Raw genomic sequence first — 23,732 nt, 5'->3', positions numbered from 1 at the left:
TGTTCTTTCCTGAGTAGCTGCTTTGAATGACTCCCAGAGTATTTAGATAATGGAACAAAAGGAAGAACTGCATTCATATCGTGCTCTTCACAATCCTAGGCAGTCTCAAAGACCTTTTACAGACAATTACAGAGGAACAGCAATTATCTAGCATTCGATTGTCTGAATTTAGGATTATCCGGCAAGATCGAAGGTTCCAACACTCAGCTAAACTATGTTATCCGGAATTCGGTTACCGGAATTTGATTAACTGAACAAAACACTCCCCGCCCACGTCCTTCAGATAATTGAGGGTCCTCTGTAAATCCCTTTTGAAATTCAGTCAATGTTCTATTGTGGGAAACAAAATAATTCCACAGAGGCCCCAATCTCATCACCAAGCCCCCTTTTATCTACACTAGGAGAGTCCTTGACCCTGATCCAGCTCCCTCAGAGCCAGCTCTCGGAGTGAACAGAACCTCTGACACTCCTGTTTGTTTTTTTTTGAGCATCCCTGGTATAAGTTCTCAGTCTAGCTGAGGTCTTGTGCATAGTTAAGAATAAGAGTGAATTTTGTTCCAGGCTGGTTCTGCAAACACTGGAACAGCCGCACCAGTACCAATCTCCATTAGAAACAAGTGACTATTTAACCAGATGTTTTTTGTTTTTTTTTTTCTTTTCTTTCCACCTAACTGCGGTAGTGCTTATTTTTACCCCCAGCACCCATGTTGTGTGTATGCAACACTCCTGTTTGTATCTGTCAGCCAGGATTCCCTGATTGGGCCAGGTTAACAGACCCAATTACAATCACTATAGGAAACGCGATAGCTAATTTGTGCTCAGCAAGCTCCCACAAACAGCAATGTGATAATGCTTAGGTAATCTCATTTTTTGATGATAAATATCGACCAGGACACCAGAGATAACTTTCCCTTTCAAATAGTATGATGGGACCTGATATATCCATCTAAGCAGGCAGAATGCAGCCCCACCTTAATATCTCATCTGATGGACTATACCTCCCTCAGGACAACCCCCATCACCAAAACAACAACTTTGCTTTTTGTCCCCAAGCAGTAGAGTGGGACCCGAAGTCAGAAACTAAATCGAGTGTATGTCTAACTTGGCGACATGGCAGGACCATGTGTATTTGGAAATTGATGTAATGTTAATTTGTTCAACAGTGTGTTGTTTGATGATGCGAGGCTGCTATATGTTAACTGTGTGAAATTCATCACACCTGGTTACAGCGACTGAAAATAGGAGGTTAATCTGAAACAAGAAGCTATAAGCATGACAGCTGGCATTTTAAACAAAACTTCAGTTCAGATGTAGCGTGGTGTCATCACTGTATACGTCCGTAATAAATAAACTCAACCACTGGCTTCACGCCAGATATTCTCCAATTAACCTGTTCAGGGATATTGGAGCAGATAGGATTATGAACCCAGACCTTCTAGCCTAGAGGTAGAGATACTACCACTGTGCTACAGTAACCCATGATGGGTTTTGTTACTTACCAAAAGGGCAAATTGGATTGATCCATCTCAATCACTGAAACATTTTCTTTTCTGGTAGCTTCATATGTTCCCACCCACCTACTTACATCTTCTTCCATTCACCTCGAAACAGTAACATCAAAATCTTTGTTAAATACAATGGCATCCCATTGGTTGGCTCTTGGCATCTTACCGAATATCCAATCTTCACAATGACCAAATATAATAGAACAAGCCAGAAGAAGAATTTAACACACTCTTTAAATAGATGATTGACAATTAACAGAAGGGGAATTTCAGACTGTATCACGGTTTTCTTAGAAAATGTAGAGTCATACTGCAAGAAAACAGACCCTTTGGCCCAACTAGTCCATGCCGACCAGATTTTGTGAACTGAACTAGTCCCATTCGCCTGAGTTTGGCCCTTATTCCCTCTAAACATTTGCTATCTGTGTACCTGTCTAAATGTCCTTTAACGTACCTTTTTTTAAATACCAAACTAATGTTTTCAAATTTCTCCATTGTGAAATATGTCTTTGTTTTGTATGTTCATTCATTGGTAGCATTTTGGGCAGTGGTTCAGTGGTTAGCACCTCACAGCACTAAGGAGCCAGGTTCAATTCCAGCCTTGGGTGAGTGTCTCTGTGGAGTTTGCACAATCTCACCGAGTCTGTGTGTGTGTGTGTCCTGCTGTTACACCGGTTTCCTCTCATGGTCGAAAGATGTGCAGGGTGAATGGATTGGCCACGCTAAATTGCTGGTGTCCAGAGATGTACAAGCTGGATGGGTTGGCTGTGGTAAATGGATATAAGGTGGGCCTGGCTGGATACAGGGTGGGGTTCTCTTCAGAGGGCCAGTACAGGCTCGATGGACCAAATGGCCTCTTTCCACACTGTAGGGATTCTATGATTCTCATGATGTGGGTGTCAATGGCTCTGCCTACATTTATTACTCATTCTTAACTTCCTTTGAGAAGAGGTTAGTGAGCTGATGTTTGAACTACTGCAGATTGTGAGATGCTGCAACACCATAGTGCTGTCAAGGGGGAAGCGCAGGATTTTGACCCCGTGACAGTGAAGGAATGGTGATGAAGTCAGGATGGTGTGTGACCTGGAACGGAACTTGCATCTGGTGTCCTTTTCCTTCCAGATAGTAGAGGATGCAGGTTTAGATTGTGCCGTCAAAGATGATTTTACTGATTGTGCCATGTAGATGATGCACACAGCTGCTAGAGAGTATTGGTAGTGAGTGACTGAATGGTGAAGAAGGTGGATGGATTAACAATCAAGAATGTTGCTTTGACCTTGATCATGTTAAGCTTGTTGAGTGTTGTTGGAGCTGCTTTCATCCAGGCAAGTGGAGAGAATTCTATCACACACCTGTCTTTTGCCTTACAGATCATGGACAGACTTTGGGAAGTCGGGAGGTGAGTTACTCACTGGGAAATTCCCAGACTCCGATCTGCCCTGGTAGCCACAGTAGTTATATGGCTAGCCCAGTTCAGTTTCTGGTCATTTGTTGATGGTAATGATGGTAATGTTATTGAATGTCAAGAGAGGATGGTCAGGTCCTTTCCTGTTCAAGGTGGTCATAGCCTAGCTTTTGTGTATAGTGGTAAGAGCAGGAGTCATTCCTGGTCAACCATTTGATGGAAAGTTTGTTGGAGTCTGTACCATCATGACCTGCAGCTCCAGACTACGATATGGGTCTAAAAATGCCTGGTTCCACAACATGTCAGTCTATAACACCTCCCCCGCCGTCATACCACTGGGTTTTTGGTCATAGAATCTCTACAGTGTAGAAGTAGGCCATTCGGCCCACCAAGTCCAGACCAACCCTCCAAAGAGCATCTCTCCAAGACGCATCCCCTACTCTATTCCTGTAATCCTGCATTTCTCACGGCTAACCCACCTAGGCTACACATCCCTGAACACTATGGGGCAATTTAGCAGGGCCAATCCACCGAACCTACACGTCTTTGGATTGTGGGAAGAAACTGGAGCATCCGGCTGAAAACCATGCAGGGGAGAATATGCAAACCCCACACAGATAGTCACCCGAGGCTGGAATCGAACCTAGGTCTGAGGTGCTATAAGGTAGCAGTGTTAACCACTGAGCGACCATGCCACCCCTAATGGTCATCTGCCCTCCTATTTCCTTAGATGGCACTATATCAAATTTTATTTTATAATGTTGCTGTGAAACATCTTGGGAATTTGATTATATAAAGGCACTATATAAATGCAAATTGTTTCTGTTGTTTTGTTCCAGTTAACCACAGATGCTAACCAGAGATCAGTGCTGAATAGAGTGGATTGAAACAACTACTGGATAAAATGAAAATGGATCACCACTCGGCTACCCTCCACAGTCTCCTGTCCCCTCTTCCCCAATATTATTTTCTTTCAGTCAGAGAGCTGAGGACTGTCACGCAAATGAGTCACCTTACTGGTGAATAAACTAAGCAGAAAAACTCATTACAGCCAGTTGTTCCCTGACCAGATCCACCCCGTTTTCTTGGTTATTTCATCAATAGGTGGTCAAAGATTGCTGAGCCCCAACAGTGCTTGTCATTTTGCAGCACCATTTTAGCTCATTATGTCACGTCGGGAATGTGTAAAGTTATATTTAAAGGCCCAGAAATAAAGCTGCTCTCCTGTTACCAGAGAGCAGCAGAAACAGGAAAACAGCAAATAAGGTAAAGGCAATGGCTACAGTCCTGTAAATCGACACTTTCTTAGAGCATTGCTTCACTTAGGCATTGAGTTTCCTTTGCATTTGATGATGCTTTCAAATCCCAGCTTCTGCAAGTTAGTTTTATGTCAATGAATATAAAGGCAAATTCTGCTTTTAATTAAGATGAGAGTTTAACCAGAATTTTGGCAATCACATTAAAAAAAGGCAAATCAATACCTTGTGTTTAAAATGCAAAGTGACTGCAGTTGTCAATAAGGTTTAGAGTGACTGAATAAATCAATTTCTGTTTTTATGACTTGGCTTTTAATGGAATTTTCATATTTAAATATTACAATTATTCATTTTTATCTCCCTGGAAAATTGAGAAATGTTGGCTTTGATTGCAGAGAAAAACGACTATGCATTTATTTCGTTTCTTGTTGCATCACTAGGATACCACAAAGTACTTTGGAGTCAATGAACCACATAATGAAATCAAACCAGCCTTGTTAATACATCATTACAGTGAAAGGCTCACAAATGAGTGGAGATGTATTTATCATTGCTGTCAGCCTAAGGAAGACGTTTGGTCAGCATATTGGTTGGAATATTGGAGAAAACCTTTGCCCTTCTGTCACCACAACCTCTTGAGTCTTTCAATGAATTCCTTGGTGGCACAGGGCTTTAGAAACTGCTAAATAGAGATATGAAGGGGTAGCTTCATGTCTTACACTCATCAGGACTGAGCCACAAGATCTTTGAGCTGCATCCAAACAGATGGGCGGCACTGCTGCCTCACAGTGCCAGGGATCCTGGTTCGATTCCAGCCTCAGGCAACTGTCTGTGTGGGGTTTGCCCATTCTCCCCATGTCTGTGTGGGTTTTCTCTGGGTGCTCCAGCTTCCTCCCACAGTCCAAAGATGTGCAGGTTAGGTGAATTGGTCATGCTAAATTACCCATAGTGTTCAGGGATGTGTAGGCCAGGTGCTTTAATAAGGGGTAATATAGGGTAGGGGAATGGGTCTGGGTGCGATACCCTTTGGAGGGTCGGTGTGGACTTGTTGGGCCAAAGGGCCTGTTTCCACACTGCAGGGATTCCATGATTCTGGATGGCTTTGGTCAACCATCTCCTTTCGTCATTTCCAACTGTATAAGACTTCGCCTGGGGACCAGTTTATAAAGTATGCTCAGGTCTTGGATTGAGTGGGGGCAGGGTGAGAGCAGTGGAAGGTTTACAGGAGCTGTTCCTGGATTGAGAAGAAAAGCAGCCACCTTTTCAACTATTAAAGGAGCAAAACATAATGCCCTCTCAGAATGATCAACCATCAACAAGACATGTATTTTTCAAAGTAATCCTCGTTGAGAGAGGAAAACCCAAATGCATTCTTGACAGGGTCGATGCATAGGTTCGACTCTGTTTAAGACGTCCTGGTTGGCAAAAAGAGAAAAGAAACAGTCTTACCTTGTTTGAGGGGTTACTCAGTTGTGAGTCCAGGAGCAAACAGGGGAAATACAAATCTGGCACAAGAGTCTGAGAGCAACTGGAGCGAACCTCTAGTATATCTTAGTCCAAGGATGGGAAGAAACCAGGATAAGTTCTAAAGAGAGCAAATGGCAACAGTTGTCTTTCTAAGAAGCTAGGCTTGATTTGGGGTGGGGGGGGTGGCGGGAGGGCGAATGGTGTGGAAGGGGGGGGGTGTGGTGGTAGTTGAGGAGTTTGAGATTACAAATGACAGCGTTCCCTGTTGCCCAGGCACAAGCGGCGGTCATTAAAGATTGAACATGTGTCACTTTGGAAGTTATCCTATCGCATTTACGGCTTTAAGGAGCAGCTCGTACTGAAGGGAACAAGGGCTGCACAGAGCCTCTGCTGACTGGATTTGTTGAGCAGAGTCTGCACCTGCTGGGAGCCGAACGGGACAAGGACAACTGGAGGGGAACCTCGCTGAGATCACCGGTGAAGGGAGCTACAGCTTTGGTGGGCTTTACCCTAGTCGCCTCTCCGCCGCTCGCACAGTTAAAGGGATCAATAAAGAGGAAGGCCTTGGGTGAAGGAGAGGAATGGGAAGAATGAATGTCACAAAAACCGAGGCAACACTGCAACCACTCCGTGAATTCGTTACCTCACACTTGTTCGAAGCTTTAATTTGTTGCTGCTTTATCCATCTCGATATTTTTTTCACAGATTCTCCACTCTCCATGTGGCTGCTGGACACTGCAGCAGCGGCTACACTTTGAAAAGTATTTCATTGGCTACAAAGCTCTTCGGAATGATCCTGACGTCATAAAGGCACTATACAAAGTCAATTTATTTCTGTCTTCTCTATTTCATCGACCCCCATAGAATCGCTGATCAGAGTTCGTTTCCGGACTCATGGAGCCAAGGGCTTGAATTCCGATCTCTTTATGAATCAATTCTTTGGATTTTCCTCTTATGGACCCACCCACCTTAAAAGATACAATTTTCCCTATCATTCTGCTTGCCCATAGGATCATAGAGCACGGAAACAGACTCTTCAGTCCAACCAGTCCATGCCAACCATCCCAAATTAAACTAGTTCCATGAGCCTGCATTTGGCCCACGTCCCTCCATACCCTTCCTATTCATGTACTTATCCAAATATCTTTTAAAAGTTGAAATTGTAACTTCATCCACCACTTCCTCTGGAAGTTCATTCCACACAGAAACCAATCACTTTGTAAAAATGTGGCCCGTCATTTCTTTTTTCAATCTTTCTCCTCTCACCTTAAAAATATGCCCGCGAGTTTTGAAATCCCCCACCCTGGAGAAAGGTCACCTGCTGTTCACCTTATCTATATCCCACATTATTTTACAAATGTCTATAAGGTCACCGCTCAACCTCCTATGCTCCAGTAAAAAAGGTCTCACTTGCGTTTGTATAACACCTTGTCCCAAAGCAATTCTCAGTCAGGAAAAAGACTTCTTGAAGTATTTTAATGGGAATATAGAAACATAGGAGCAAGCCTATCTTCTATTCCCCATATCCCTCAATGTCCTTAGTACCTTGAAAGCTCTCTAGATTTTTCTTGAACTTATTCTCTGAGCTTCTGCAGCCCTCTGGAGTAGAGAATTCCGTTGATTCACTATCTTCTGAGTTAGGAAATTCCTAAACTGCCCACCCCTTATTTTGGTTCTAGGCTCTTGAGCCAGTAATGTAGGAAGAGTGGTAGACAACTTACATGCAGTAAAATTGTGACAAATAGTGAAGTGATCATGGTCCCAACACACGTTTTTGTGATATTCACTGGAGGCGAGACACTGTCCAATCTGCTGGAGAGAATTTGTCAAAATAGTGCTGCAGGGTCCTTTATAAACAGCGTAGAGAATGTGAACAAATTGAAGCTTAACATCTCATCCAGAAGTCAGTGATTCAGTACTGCACTGGAGTGCCAGTTTTGGACTCTGGGGTTATGTACAATCTTGAACGCAGATTGGACAGGTGAGTTATAGGTGAAAGTTCATTCCATTCAGCCATATTCAAACAATCCTAGAGCCTCAGCATTGTTATACATCTTCGCTGTCTTAACCGGTAATTTATTTTAAACTTCTCCAAGCTTTAAGATTTAAAACGGCTTTTCTCTCATTTTCACTATTAGTCTTATCTTGTTCTCCCTTTGTTTACTTTTTCTCAACCTGTCCTCATCAGATTCTTATTTTCTCCAATAATCAATTCACTAAGAAACCCCCTCAAAGAGAGTTCTTCATCGTCAGTGGAACTTCGCACTCTTGGGTTTACAGCCTATAGGTGCAGAGCAGTATCAAAGAGCTGCATGACCCTCAGCTGCCCTTATGGTCTATTTCCTGAGGCTGCTTTTCTCAGGCAAGCATTACTGGAAATGGATGTCACTGGAAAAGTCAGGATTGATTGCCCAACTCTGAGTGACCTTGAGATAGAGCTGAATGGCTTGCTGGGCCACTGCAGAACACATATACATACACACACATATATGACTTAGAGATGCCAGTGTTGGATTGGGGTGGAAAAAGTTAACTATCACACAACACCAGGTTATTGTCCAACAGGTTTATTTGGAAGCACTAGATTTCAGAGTGCTGCTCCTTCATCAGGTGGTTATGAAAGCTAGTGCTTCCAAAAAAATCTGTTGGACTATAACCTGGTGTTGTGTGTGATTATTAACTATATACATATACATACATACATATACATACACATATACATACACACACACATATATACATATATAAATACATACATTCATACAAACATATTTGCTTATAGAAATATATGATTTGAAATAGGTAGGCCATTCAGTCTTTTTTGAGAAGACAGTTCCAAAAACTCAACAGCTTCCGAGAGAGAACAATCACTTCACCTACACCTCATATGGGCAATCTGTAATTTCTAAACATTTCTTGGCTCTTCCATAAGAGTTAACATTCATGTCACATCTACCTCGTTAGGATACTTCAGGATCTTATACGTTTCAATGAAGTCCCCTCTTACACTTCCAAACTCCAGCAGGCACAAGTCTGAACCTGTTCAACCTTTCTCATAACACAACCCTGTCATTCTAAGTGTTACTCTGGTAAACTTTCTCTGGACTATCAGGGCAGCTGTCAACTTCATTGTTGAGAATCTAGAGTCACGTCCAGGCCAGAGCAGGATTTCCTAAAGAACACTTATGAGACTTATGGGGCTTTACAAACTTATGGAATTTCACGTTTGTCATTTATGATGTTAACTTCTGAATTGCATGCTTAGTTAATTCACTGAATTTACATTTCCCAAATTGGAATTCAAACTCATGTTCTCTGGATAATCGGTTCAGTCACCAGGATTACCAGCAGAGGAATGCATCTAATATCCGGGCATAAATCTGGTCCAGGCCTCTTTAGCCGAGCTCGATCTGGTACTTATGGTCCAAGGCCAAATTTCACACATTTAGGACAGAAATAAGGAGGAATTTCTTCTCTCAGAGGTTAGTGACTCTGTGGAATTCCTTACAGCAGATGACTGTTGAGGCTGAGTTGTTTAGTATACTCAAGACTGTAGATTTTTAATGAGTAAAGGAATCAATGGTTACCAGGAAAAGGCAGGAAAGAGAATTTTCAACATATCAGACCAGCCACGGTCTCATTGTGCAGACCTGATGGGCCAAATGGCCTCATTTTGCTTCTACATCATAGAACCTTATGAGATCACATCCACAATGAGTCTCTGGATATTGTTTGGGAAGTCTTTTCAAAGACAAGACTTTTCTTTCTCCATACACGTGCTTTTTGTTTGAGAAAGTTCTTTATTTCCACACATTTCTGAGCAATATTTGCATTGGCATCAGTACCAATGGTCTGAAGGTTGGGGAAATCATTCCAGGACCTCTGTCACTTCCTAACAAGCCATTGATCCACCTTATTGAAAATAGTCTGATGTCACAGGACAGCTGAAATGTAATGGACTCCATAAGCAACAGACTAACACAAAGGTTTGTGTTTTCTGCCTCAGGATGGGGAAGATTCTTGGTCCCAAAGTGACCGGGTCATTCTTTGAGATTTTCATTGGGGTAACCCTCCAAATAATTTGGAGACAGCTTCTCAGTTCAGTGGAACTGGAAGTTAATCAGAGGCTTTTCAGCTTAAGGGGAAGGTAAGTATGAGAGAGGGGGCTTCAATGTAGAATCATCATCTCTCCAGATATTTTAAATGAATGAATTAGGTTCAGCACCCTGTGATGGCGTTCAGGGTGGGGTACAGTCCCTTTAAAGGGAGCCTTCAAGCTGCTTCTCAACAAGGGTCAAAAAGTGTGGCGCTGGAAAAGCACAGCCAGTCAGGCGGCATCCGAAGAGCAGGAGAGTCGACATTTTGAGTATAAGCTGCTTCTAAACCCCAGGCACGCGAGGAGGCACCCAACGCCTGGTGTGTCAGTGGGTGCCCTTTTGGCTAAGATCAAAACTGTCCCCGCCATTGGCAGAAACCAGGAGGTTAATTCCAATCAGCCTCCTTTACTCGGTCTAACGGACATTTTTATTGTGTTTGTGATTGGTTATCTGCATAGCGCTCCTGCAAAAACTGCCCAGTGGAGGAGCCAGGGAACCGGCAGTGCAACAACTTGAGGGGAGGGAAGGGGGGACTGGTAGGGGGGATGCAGGGAGTTGCTAATTTTTCACTCTGCCCACCTCAAATCTAGATGGGAGTTGAAATCTCAACATTCACTGTTTGATTCTCTAATCATAACCTGGATAGAGAGTGAAACGCATTACCTCAGGAAGTGGTTGAATCAAATAATTTAGTGCTTTCAAAGGTCAATCAGGTAGGCAGCAGAGCAAAAGTAAATAGAAACAGGAGGGGATTATTTCAAATTGCCAGCACCAACTGGTCAGGTTAAATGCTCTCTTTCTGTGTAATTATAGGCTGAGATATGAACATTGGGAAAGGTAAAACAGTCATCAGTGCTCATGGAATCATAGAAGAATCAAGGAATGCCCTCAGTGTGGGAAGAGGCCATTCGGCCCATTGAGATTGCGCTGATCCTCTGAAGAGTATCCTACCCAGATTCACCTCCCCCTACCCTATCTTTGTAATCCTACATTTCACATGGCCAATTCACCTAAACTGCACATCTTTGGACTGTGGGAGAAAACCGGAACACTCAGATGAAACCCACGCAGACACGGGGAGAATGTGCAAACTTCACTCAGATTGTCATAGAGTCATAGAGATGTACAGCAGGGAAACAAACCCTTTGGTCCAGCTTGTCCATGCCAACCAGATAGTCCACTTGAGGCTAGAATGAAACCTAGGTTCCTGGTGCTGTGAGACAGCAGTGCTAACCACTGAGCCACTGTACTGCCCAAAATGAAAAAATAAAGATAGGTGTCAAATTACGGAAGCACAGAACTGTTGCAGCACAGAAGGAGACCATTAAGCTCCAGTTCTATTACTTAGTTCTAATCTCCTGCCTTTCCCTGTATTGCTACACACCATTTCCAAAGCCCTTCATGAATAAAATTATAGGTGGAGATGTTTAGAGACAGTGTTTCTTTAAGGGAGAGATGGGTGTACATGAAGGTACAGATTGGTTTAGCAACAGAATCTGAGACATTGTGCTTGTTCGGATATCATCAGGAAAAACAACAAATTATATATGCGCGATGTTATGAAATGTCAATGAGTCATTCTATCTGGAACTATTAGATGAAAGCAGCATACAATATAGACACAAGCGTACAATGCTCCAATATTAACACCATAACAAATACATTTCAGACACATTCAGCAGTTCCAGAAAAGCCCCCAAAACCTCATGTCAAAATTAAGAGGACAACAACGAAAAACAATTGTTAATAAGCCAAGCTGCTCAAGTAGTATTCAATTATGTGTAGACATCTGAGAGATGTGAAACAGAGACTTTGTTAAGGTAGAAGAGAAGCAGAAAGAAAAGCTTGCATTGATATAGAGCTTTTCACGATGATAGGACCTCTCAAAGTGCTTAAGGAACTCAGTGAAGTGTTTTTAGTCATTATTGTAGTGATGGGAACATAGCACTCTATTTGCACACAGCAAGCTCCCATAAACAGCAATGAGAAATGACCATAGTGTAATAGAGATATACAGCACAGAAATAGACCCTTCGGTCCAACTCCATGAAGAAAATTTGGATGACCAATAAGTGTCAGTTGTGCTAAGTTTGCTCACTGGCTCATGCTGTAGTGCTGAGATACATAATTGAACCTAACACTGGGGAAGTGCCACACTCTTTTCTGTCAGATGTGCTGTTAAACCAAGGCATAATTTGCTACTCAAGCGGATGTCCCATTTCAGACTGCGATGAGGAAACAGTTCTTCACTCAGAGGATAGTCAACCTGTGGAACTCACAAGTGCAGAAGGCAGTGGAGGCCGGGTCACTGAATGTATTCAAGAAAGAGACCAGTACTTTGATGGATATTAAATGCATCAAGGAATAGGGATAGAAAGCAGGAAAAGGGCATTGAGGTAGAAGATTTGCCACGGACATATTGAACAGCAGGGCAGGCTTGATGGGCGATTGGCCTACTCCTGCTCTGAGTTTCTCTGTTTGTAAAAGGCCTTGTGGCTCTATCTTGAAGGGAGAACAGGACAATTATCCTGGATATCCTGGCCTCTATCTATTCATTAGCCAACATTGCCAAATCAGATTAACTTTCATGCAGAGGGTGGTACGTGTATGGAATGAGCTGCCAGAGGATGTGGTGGAGGCTGGTACAATTGCAACATTTAAGAGGCACTTGGATGGGTATATGAATAAGAAGGGTTTGGAGGGATATGGGCCGGGTGCCGGCAGGTGGGACTAGATTGGGTTGGGATATCTGGTTGGCATGGACAGGTTGGACCGAAGGGTCTGTTCCCATACTGTACATCTCTATTACTCTATGACTCTATCTTATACATGAGAGACTGAATTAAGACACCTCTCCCTGGAGAGTGGACACCTCTCCCTTCTTCAGGTGCTTTGCAACCAATATTCCTTCTCCAAATGACGCCATATTGAGCTGGATCATTCACTTTAATTGTCATTTGTGGCCTCTTGCTGTGCACAAATTGATTGCTGTGATAACTTTTTGTTGTGATCAATTTTTTAATTTTCAGAAATCTAAGCATCGAATTTGGTGTGACTGCCATGATAACAATGATAGCATCAATGAATTTGACTATTAGATCTCTAAAAATTGACAAATGCACACTTATAAGGCAATGCGGTGATGCAGTGGTTAGCACAGCTGCCTCACAGCACCAGGGGCCTATGTTTGATTCCAGCCTCAGGTGATTGTGTGGAGTTTGCATGTTCTCCCTGTGGTCTGTCTGCATGGGTTTGCTCTGATTTCCTCCCACAGTTCAAAGATGTGCAGGTTAGGGTGGATGGGCGATGCTAAATTGCCCACAGTGTCCAGGCATGAGTAGGTTAAGTAGATTAACCATGGGAAATATAGGGTGGTGGTGGTGGTGGGGGGGGGGGGGGAATGCTTTTCAAAGGGTTGGTGTGGACTCAGTGGGTCAATTGACCTGTTCCATATTGTAGAAATTCTATAACCTCTTCTCTGTGAAGAAAGAATATGCATTTACCCCATTGTGTTTTATCACAACCACAGGATGTCCCAATGACATTTAAAGCCAGTTTTGTGGCATTTTCTGAAGTACTGTTAGCGCTCCAGTGTAGGAAACATAACAGCCAATATGTGCACAGACAGCTGCCACAAGTGGACCCAAACCTAATCATTTGCTCTTCTAGCAATATTTGTTAGGGGATTAAAATTTTCAAAATCATACCACGGACATTGTTTTGTATCCATCTAATCTAATCTAAAGGCATCATCTTCAGCAGTGCGGCATTCCCTCAGTATTGTACTTGGAATACTGGCTGAGGAATAAGTGCTCCTCTCGATGGAGTTAGATGTAGTTCTTAGGGATAAAGGGATTAAAGGGAATGAGGGCAAAGTGGGATCAGGGTACTGAGTTGGATGGTCAGGCATGATAACATTGAATGGTGGAGGAGGCTTGAAGGGCTGAATGGCCTACTCCTCCTACTTTCTATGAAAACCGTGGACTGGGATTGCCATGGCTGACAGGTGATAAGGGCTTTTTGCAACCAATACCCAGCTCTTATAGAACTAGGTGGAATGTATAGATAAACCCAATGGGTTGATTAGAGACCAGTGGGTTGCAGAAAACACCAGAAGCCTCGTGTGGGGGAAGTGAAGGTGCTTACACAATTCTTACATCATTGGTGATCAGCCTCCCATTCAAACCTTCTCCCAGTTTGGGGAAGTACTTGAATGTGGCCTCTTCACGATTAGATTCGATTTACAATATGGCGCTGATCACCCCTGATTCGATGTTGAGCTTATTCCTGATGAAGGGCTCCAGCCCGAAACATTGATTCCCCTGCTCCTTGGATACTGCCTGACCTTTCTGTGCTTTTCCAGCAAAACACTCTTAACTCGATGTTGGGGTCGTTGTGAGAAGCTGCACTTTTTATTATGAAGTACAGTTTAAGAATAAATTAATGCAAATGTCCTAATTGGATACAATTTGGGGATAAAATGGGGGTATAAAATTTCATTTCAGATTCAGGAAGGTCAAATGAGGCTGTCAGTGCAAAGACTAAATCCAGCTGAAGACTAAAAAAAGGTATCCCTCCAATCTCTTTAATTAGCAAAAGAGAGCGAGCCCTTGGAAAAAAAAGTCAAAGATCAAAGAGTACCTGGAATCCTGAAGTTTTTTTACCCCAGTAATTCCCTTGCCAGCTGCACTTCGCACTCATGAAAGACATTGCTGGTGTCAGCTGGTCTTTCGACATGACTTGGAGACCTTTTGTGTTTTATCCAGGTTGTTAACACAATGTGTCTGTTACACGCCATCCTGGGACACTTGACTGCAAACATCTGTCTTTATCCTTCTTCCATTCGAGTTACATAAACTTGTTGCTGCTAAAAGTTTATTTTCGTTGGGAGTTTTGGTGCCAGCATCAAAACAACACAGAAATACCAGCCTCTCTGAAGCCCATTCTCAGCACATCCCTGCGCTGGGGCTAAATGTGAGAACGCAGTGAGTGAAGGGAGTCACCAGGGGCTTTTATTTTAGCATCAACCTGAGGTGCCTGCATCGCTAAACTGGGAACGAGCTGCCGGAGAAGTTGATTTATGTGATTATATACAAGAAGGAATGTCTCTCTCTCTGTCTCTCACTCATGCTCCCTCATATACATTGCAGATTATAGGCTCCAAACTGTCACACTGGTCTTTTTGCTAGTCTCAGCACTCATAAATGAAAGGCAGAATGGGTTACTGTAACATTCCATTTCTCTTCAAGAAGAGTTTAATCGTGTATATCACTCACTTGTTACGAGGACGGATGTGTCAACAAGAAAGCTCAAGTTTGTAACCAGGAAAACACTCATTAGGTGCTAAACCTTATCCACTTTCCTGCACACCTCAGAATCCTGGTCAATCAGTAAAGGTCTGCAAGAGGAAATTAATCCTCTGAAATGTGGACATATACTTAAAATTTCATACAGAAAGCGTATGAAAAATGAAGAGGTATTTGTAATTGCAAGAGGGAAAAGGACTCTGAAAAGTCCAGAATATTGAATACCAGTTTTTCTAGTTTCTTTGTCAGTGCTGAAAAGCTACAGAAATCTCTTCTGTGGGGTAAGTGGAAGGCAGAAGAAAGAGGGATCAACCTAGGCATAAAGATAGGGTAAAATCAGCGTAATTCAAATTAGAGAGAGGGAGAGATGACTGGTGATGGTTTAACCTGGGGATCACCACACACCAGCTAATGGTGACAAAGAGAGATCTTTGGGATAACCTCAGCTACTGTAGGAATTGAACCCACACTGTTGACATCATTCTAAATGACAAACAAGCTCTCTAAGCTAACTGACCCTGCAGCCTAGGTATAGTTGGAAGATGGATGCCACAAATCAATTGGAGGTGAGGATGGAGCTAAGAAAGTCACCGGAGCAGCTACGTACAGCAGCAACTACTCGCATAAAATTAGCTATTTGGTCTGTTTTGAGAAGTTAGGTTTCTTCAGATATCCTGCCTCCATGTTGATGGCCGAGGTGAGGTACATGCTTCATTACAGTTAAAGGTTCCAAGGATCAAATGGAGGTATGATGATGTTAAAAATCACACAACACCAGGCTATAGTCCAATGGGTTTAGTTGGAAGCACTAGCTTTTGGAGCACTGCTCCTTCATCAGGTGGTTGTAGAGGATAAGATTGTAAGACACAGAATTTATAGCAAAAGTTTATAGCATGATGTAACTGAAATTATATATTGAGAAAACCTGGATTGTTTGTTAAGTCTCTCATCTTTTAGAATGACCCATGTTGGTTTCAGTTCTTTCATATGTAAATAGCAAAACGTTTTAAAAAGTTACATTCTCAAGTGAACTTTAACAATTGGTGCCATGTCGGCCCAGATAATGCATTGAAGGTGTGAGATGCCCTGTGTGAGACTGTCTGTGCCACATGGTATGATGATCCCCATGGTGGACCATCCTGTTGCTACTCAGTGTTTTAGGTTTATACATGAAGTAAGAGCAGGAGGAAGTGCTGGAATACAGGCAGTGCCACGAATCATCAGGTTCAAGAGAGCCAGAGGGAAGTGAGATGAAATAAAGTCCATTTAAAGCTCACATGTGACTTGCACATGGCTAAACCCTCACTCTGCAGGACAACAAATGGTGTCTTTGAGAAATTTAGAGTTGGATTTTGCTTTAGCAGGTCAAACCAGTTTCTGGCAGACCTCTCTAACAGCAGACACAAGCCTTCCTCATTTCCATGCCTCGAAACAGTAATTACGCACGCAGATGCCTTAATCTCCCCGAGGAGTTATCCATCTTGTGACTAAAGACACGGGCAGCATCCAGAGACACTTCCCATGGCAACCGTGGAAATGCACTCTCCAGCTTGCAAACGTTCCAGGAAGTCTCTGTGGAAAGGTTCTCATTAACTCGTCTTTTCTTTCAGGCAGTGATGGGGCTTGCTGCACAACTCTTAGCTTCTTTTTGAACTTTCAGGATGTTTGTTTGATGGAGCAGGTTAGTTCTAAACATGAGTCCAACCTCCATATTTGACAACTATAATACAGTGGCTGTTTTAATGAATACCTGTGTGGCACACTCTGACTGACTCTACTGCAGGACTTTAGCTTGAAACCTTGGCCGACACTTAAAAATAACTTGGATTTATGTAGCACCTTTAAAGGAGCCAAATGTCCCAAGTCATTTTTTAGGAGAATTAAGTAGACAGAAGGTGCAAAGATGCACATGGAAGTCTAGCATTCAACTGTTTGTTATTTGACTATAAGTACTGAGCCATTCGCAGTGAGTTTGATTAGTTAAGTCTGGGTGTGGACTCAGACAAAATTAAACAAGATTTCAAAAACACAAAAAGCCAGAGCTTGAGGCATGGAGTAGACATTTTGAAGTATTGTGAACAAAACTTGTTGCACACTAATGTTAACACTGCACACACTAATGTTAACACTGCACAGATATATCCAACAAAAGGTTAAAGTGTGAGGTTAAAGAGGTAAATTGTCAGGGGTTTATTAAAGGAGAAGAGAGAATATACTTCAAGGCCAGAATTGGAGGAGCACAGAGAGTTTGGAGGAGGTTACAGAAACAGGGGAAAGGGGGTTAATGAATGCAGCACTGAGGGATAATCAGGGGTTCTGTACCTTGGATGAAATATTAAGCTGATGGCTCAACTTCCTGTTCATGTCAATTTTAAAAATTGATCAGGTATAGAACAGAAATGTTCTAGGATGTGCTGGACAATGTTTGGCCTGAAAAAACTGAAAGAAGTGCGCCATGTGTCTCCAGGATCGTTCTGTGAGGAAATAGGTTCCCTACAAAGCAGCAGCGGCTGTATTTCCAATATAATTCGGGAGTTGTTGAGACTGAAAAAACGTATCTTGAAAATGCAGACTCCTTTATGAAGACTCAGTGAACTCTCAGACATAACTAAAGTACTTTAGTCAGAATCACTTTAGGTGACAGCAATTGCTGGAGGTAGGCAGACAATTTTATCTTCTTTCCTTTTCATTCATAAACAGGTATTTTCAAAGGCAGAGAGTGTGGTGCTGGAAAAGCACAGCAGGTCAGGCAGTATCCAAGAAGCAGAGGAATTGACATTTTGGGCATAAGCCCTTCATCAGGAATGGCTTATGCCTCATGAAGGGATTATGCCTGAAACATCAATTCTCCTGCTCCTCGGATGCTGCCTGCCCTGCTGTGTTTTTCCAGCACCACACTCTTGACTGATCTTCAGCATCTGCAGTCCTCACTTACTCCTATTTTCAAAGGCAGCATTATGTGGGAAGTAGATACTCTTAGAGAGGAGCAAGAACATCAAGTTCCTACGAGTAACGATAACCAACAATCTGTTCTGGACCTCCTACGTAGATGTGACAGTCAAGAAGGCACAACAATACCTCTTCTTCTTCAGATAGCTCAGGAAATTCAGCATGTCCAAATGGACACTCACCAACCTTTACAGATACACCACAGAAAGCATACTATCTAGGTTCATAATGGCCTGGGATGGCAACTGCTCTGCCCAAGATCATAAGAAACTACAGGAAGTTGGGTGCACAGCCCAGACCATTGTGGAAGCCAACCTCCCATCCATGGACTCCATTTACAGTCTACTCTGCTACAGAAAGGCTGCCAACATCAAAGACCCTCCCACCCCGGTAGTACTGTCTTCCATCCTCTTCAATCAGACAGAAGATACAGAAGCTTGCACTCATGCACCAACAGGTTCAAGAACAGCTTTTTCCCCGCTGTTATTAGACTGCTGAATGGACTCCATAACTTCAAATCTAATGTTGATCTTGCTCTGTGCATCCCCTGTGCAGCTTTAACCTTGTCTGCCTCATTCTGCCGAAGCACCAAATGATCTGTGTGTCCTTGGTTGCTGTGGCCTGCCTCAACTGTTCGTAAAACAAAGCTTTTCACTGTATTTAGGTACATGTGACTACAATAAATCAAATCAACTTGGGTGATCAAGTGAGCAGCTCCCTCATGTCAGAGACAGAAGATTGTCGATCCAACACCCATTCTAGAGGCCTGAGCACAAAATCCAGTATAAGACGTGGACCAGAATTCTCTGGACATGAAAAATAATTGAGGGCTGTCAGTGTTTCCAGTGTCCTGAACCACCACCAGGAGGGACTGGATGTTTGTAGATGTGGTGCCAATCAAGTGGACTGCTTTGTCCTGGATGGTGTCAACTTCTTGAGTGTTGTTGGAGCTTCATCCATCCAGGCAAGTATTCTATCGCACTCCTGACTTGTGCCTTGTAGATGGTGGGCAGGCTTGGGAGAGTCAGGAGGTGAGTTACTTGTTGCAAGATTCCTAGTATCTGGCTTTCTCTTGCAGCCACTGGGTTTATTGAGTGGATCCAGTTGAATTTCTGGTTATTGGTAGTGCCTGAATGTGGATAGTTGGGGATTTAGTGAAGATAACACCATTGAATGTCAAATGGTGATGGTTAGTTTCTCCTTTGTTGGAAATGGTCATTGGTTGGCGCTTGTCTGGCACAAATGTTGTTTGCCATTGTCAGCCCAAGCTTGGTATTGTCCAGGTTTTGTTCTATTTGGACACAGACTGCTTCAGTATTCGAGGAGTCGTGAATGGTGTTGAACATTGTGCAATCATTGGTGAACATCCCCAGCGCCCAACCTTACGATGGAGGGAAGGTGATTGTGGAAACATCTGAAGCTACACATTGGGTTTAGCACACTATCCTGAGGATCTCCTGCAGATTCACTGGGGGGGGGGGGGGAATGGGAAACCTGTTTGATAGATTCGCTGTCACCATCTCACTGCCTGGAACTTCCTTACTAACAAGCTTCACCCTATCCACTCTGCTTTCCCCTGAGTCAACCCTTCTGAGATTTCCTTTACCTTTCACCTATTTCAAAAGCTCTTGCATCGTGTTCCTATAAGTACATGTTGTTATCTTGATGGAGGCAATAACAAGCTACATTTTTATTGCACCTTTACAAGGATTCTCAAGGTACTTCAGAAGAGCGCAATTAGACAAATACTGACCCATGAGGCATTAGGACAGCCACATCGAGTGGTTTTATCATGAAGACGAGAGTGTGGTGCTGGAAAAGCACAGCAAGTCAGGCAGCATCCGAGGAACAGGAGAATGGATATTTTGGGCAAAAGCCCTTCATCAGGATTTATCCAGAAGTTGAGTTTTGAAGCAATATCCTCAAAGAAAGAGGGGGAAAGACGTTTGGGAAGGGGATGCCTGAATGTAGCACTGAGGCAGCTGGTGATGGCACAGCAGTCAATGATAGGACAGCGAATGGGGTGGGGGATGAAGGGTTGAAGATGAGCAAACAGGGTAGGGTTGGAGAACCACAGAAATCACACAAGGCTTTAGGGCAGGAAGATGCTACAGAGTTTGGGACAGAGGAGATCAAGCTGACATTTTTAAAATCAAGGCTCTGGCAGGGAACTGAAGCAGGTGAAAATTCAGTGCGAGAGAGACTTAAATAAAATGACTAACACCGGTAACCGCTCGGATGCTTTGAGGTTGGTCACAGCACGTGTTTTTGCTGACCTTTACATTTGTTTTAGATTCCTCGGCCGGTTTAACTGGTGCTGAAATCTGTCCATAGTCTTCACTTGAGGACAGGTGTGAAGAATTAATTTAGCGCATCTGAATTCATTTAACACATTCCGCTGACAGAAAAGATGCTCAACTGCCTTAGACTGCATGTTTTTTTTTAAAATAGAACCTTGTTTGAGAGGGAAGAACATTGTGTGCTCAAAATGTCTACCCTCTTTGTGTAATTAAATCAATATATTTATTAAAAGATAACATACAGGATACCTGGACAATGTTTTGTGTCTTCTTACACACCAATATAACACAGGAACAGGTCCTTCGGCCCACCAAGCCTGTGTCAATTCCTAATCCTTATTTAGATCCACTACTTATTGCCCATATGAGGTTTCTATCCCTCTCTTGTAACACTTATGATCCAGACCTGGCAAGACCCAATGGAATGATTCCAGATGCTGCCAATGAGTAGCATCAGGTCCTTTGAGTAAATGTACAAAGGAGGAGAAAGTGAGGACTGCAGATACTGGAGATCAGAGCTGAAAATGTGTTGCTGGAAAAGCGCAGCAGGTCAGGCAGCATCCAAGGAGCAGGAGAATCGACGTTTCAGGCATGAGCCCTTCTTCAGGAATGAGGAGTGTGTGCCATGCAGGCTAAACTAAAAGGTAGGGAGGAGGGACTTGGGGGAGGGGCGTTGGAAATGCGATAGGTGGAAGGAGGTCAAGGTGAGGGTGATAGGCCGGAGTGGGGGTGGGGGCGGAGAGGTCAGGAAGAAGATTGCAGGTTAGGAAGGCGGTGCTGAGTTCGAGGGTTGGGACTGAGACAAGGTGGGGGGGGGGCGGGGAAATGAGGAAACTGGAGAAATCTGAGTTCATCCCTTGTGGTTGGAGGGTTCCTAGGTGGAAGATGAGGTGCTCTTCCTCCAACCGTCGTGTTGCTATGGTCTGGCGATGGAGGAGTCCAAGGACCTGCATGTCCTTGGTGGAGTGGGAGGGGGAGTTGAAGTGTTGAGCCACCAACCCAACCACCCTGTGGCTGAACACTTCAACTCCCCCTCCCACTCCACCAAGGACATGCAGGTCCTTGGACTCCTCCATCGCCAGACCATAGCAACACGACGGTTGGAGGACGAGCGCCTCATCTTTCGCCTAGGAACCCTCCAACCACAAGGGATGAACTCAGATTTCTCCAGTTTCCTCATTTCCTCGCCCCCCCACCTTGTCTCAGTCCCAACCCTCGAACTCAGCACCGTCTTCCTAACCTGCAATCTTCTTCCTGACCTCTCCGCCCCCACCCCCACTCCTGCCTCTCACCCTCACCTTGACCTCCTTCCACCTATCGCATTTCCAATGTCCCTCCCCCAAGTCCCTCCTCCCTACTTTTTATCTTAGCCTGCTGGACACACTTTCCTCATTCCTGAAGAAGGGCTCATGCCCGAAACGTCGATTCTCCTGCTCCTTGGATGCTGCCTGACCTGCTGAGCTTTTCCAGCAACACATTTTCAGTAAATGTACAAAAGTACTTCCTCAGCATCCTGACCAATATTTATTCTTCAGTCAACATCACTGGAACATATATAATCTGATCGTTAGCGTACTGAGATTTGTGGGGACTTGCTGTGGCTAAATTGGCTGCTGCATTTTCCATATCACAACAGTTGCTACAGTTCAAAAGTACTTCATTGGCTTTAAAACCCACTGCCAAATCATAAAAGTGTGAAAGGTGCTATATAAATGCGAGTCTGCCCTACTTTACTGCCATTTATCTGTTTGAAGACTGGCAGCCCCTGCAAAGTGAAAAATCAGATTCCACATTTCCAGCACACCCATGGTGACCATAGGCTATAAGGGATAGGAACAGAAATAGGCCATTCAGCCCATCCTGACTGCTCTGCCATTCAATCAGATCATGGCTGACCTGATAATCCTCAATTCCACTTTCCGGCCTTCTGCCGATATCCCTCAATTCCTTTGCTGATTAAAAATCTATCCCAGCTTTGAATAGTTAATAGCCCAGACTCTACAGCCCTTTGTGGTGGAGAATTCCATAGATTTACTACACTCTAGGATAATGCCCTCTGTTCCTAGACTCTCCCACAAGGGAAGCAGCCTTTCCACATCTACCTTTAAGTCCCCCAAGAATCGTGTATATTTCAATAACTTCACCTCTCATTACTCTAAATTTCAAGTCACTCAACTCTCTGCATGAGACAGCTCATCCATATTCAGGATTAACCTATTGAACCTTCTCTGGACTGCCTCCAATGCCAGAATATCTTTCCTTCCAAAACTGTTCACAACATTCTAGCTGTGGTCTGATTGGTGTGTTGTATAGTTTTAGCAAAAGCTCCCTACATTTGCAATACATTTCCTTTGAAATATTAGACTCCCTACAGTGTGGAAGCAGGCCATTTAGCCCTTTAAGTCCACACTGACCCTCTGAACAGACCCTATCCAGACTTAGCCCCCCCCCCCATCCTTTCCCTGTAACCCTACATTTCCTATGGCCAATACACCCACCCTGCACATCCATGGACACTATAGGCAATTTGGCATGGTCAGTCCAGCTAACCTGCACACTGCAGGACTGTGGGAGGAAACCAGAGCACCTGGAGGAAACCCATGAAGATACAGGGAGAATATGTGAAGTCCACATAGACAGTCACCTGAGGCTGGAATTGAACTTGGGTTCCTGGCTGCCCCACATAAAGGCTAACATTCCATTCATCTTCTTTATTCCCCACTGAAATTCAAATATAATCCAATCGGCTGTAAAGTATTTTTTGGCATCTAAAAATATGAAAGGCGCTATCAATTCAAGTTATTTCTTTATTCAGAGAAAAGTAGGGTGTTGAATTAATCAATGTTCTTTTGGAAATTAATTTGATCGGCAGATGAACTTCCTGTCATGTACTTCAATCGTCACTACCACCGCTTATTTTCACTTTGGTATCATTGCCTGACTTTAGACTTCAGCTGCTAAAACCCTCACTTATGCCTCTAGACCTGACTACTCCAATGCTCTCCAGGATGGTCTGCCAGATTCTACTCTTCATAACCATGAGATCATCCCAAAACCCTGCTGCGCATGTCTTAACTTGCATCAAATTCTGTTCATCTAAAACCCTATGCTCTCTGACCTATACCAGCTCCCAGTGAAGTGAAGTCTTGATTTTAAAGTTCTCTTCCTCGCTTTCAAATCCTTCCATGGTCTCATCATTCCTTGCTTCTTCCTATTCTACAGTTCTCTGAGGTATCTGTGCCTCTTGAGCAAGCCCTATTTTAATTGCTTAGTGGTTACAGAAATAATTCCACACAGGCTGGTATTCCATCACCAACTCACTCTATATTTATGCATGCATAGTAATTGACACTGGTTCAGCTCCTTCAGAGCCAGCTGTCAGAATGAACAGAACCTCTGTCACTCCTGTGTATTTATTTTTTTTCTCTGTTTTCTTTTATTTTTCCC

At 43.5% G+C, this 23,732-nt stretch overlaps 1 protein-coding gene across 3 annotated transcripts in view; it reads right to left on the bottom strand.

Annotated features, from left to right (window-relative positions):
- Window positions 1-14,468, bottom strand: part of rgmd (RGM domain family, member D) — a 119,765-nt gene extending 105,297 nt beyond the window's left edge. The window contains exons 1-2 of one of the 3 annotated variants that reach the window (XM_072594280.1): window positions 6,277-6,380; window positions 5,616-5,751 (exon numbers count right to left, since the gene is read on the bottom strand). Coding sequence is in view for 2 of the 3 variants with exons in the window: in XM_072594278.1 (XP_072450379.1) it covers window positions 14,372-14,467 (96 nt within the window). In the remaining variant the exon portion in view is untranslated. Of the gene's footprint in view, window positions 1-5,615; window positions 5,752-6,276; window positions 6,394-14,371 lie in introns of those variants that run through there. The other 2 variants (XM_072594278.1, XM_072594279.1) reach the window with 2 other exon arrangements.
- Window positions 14,469-23,732: the final 9,264 nt, after the last annotated feature.

The sequence above is a fragment of the Chiloscyllium punctatum genome, chromosome 24 (assembly GCF_047496795.1).
Source record: "Chiloscyllium punctatum isolate Juve2018m chromosome 24, sChiPun1.3, whole genome shotgun sequence".
NCBI lineage: Eukaryota > Metazoa > Chordata > Chondrichthyes > Orectolobiformes > Hemiscylliidae > Chiloscyllium > Chiloscyllium punctatum.
The sequence above is the reverse complement of the archived record's forward strand: the minus strand, read 5'-3'. Positions and strand labels throughout refer to the sequence as shown.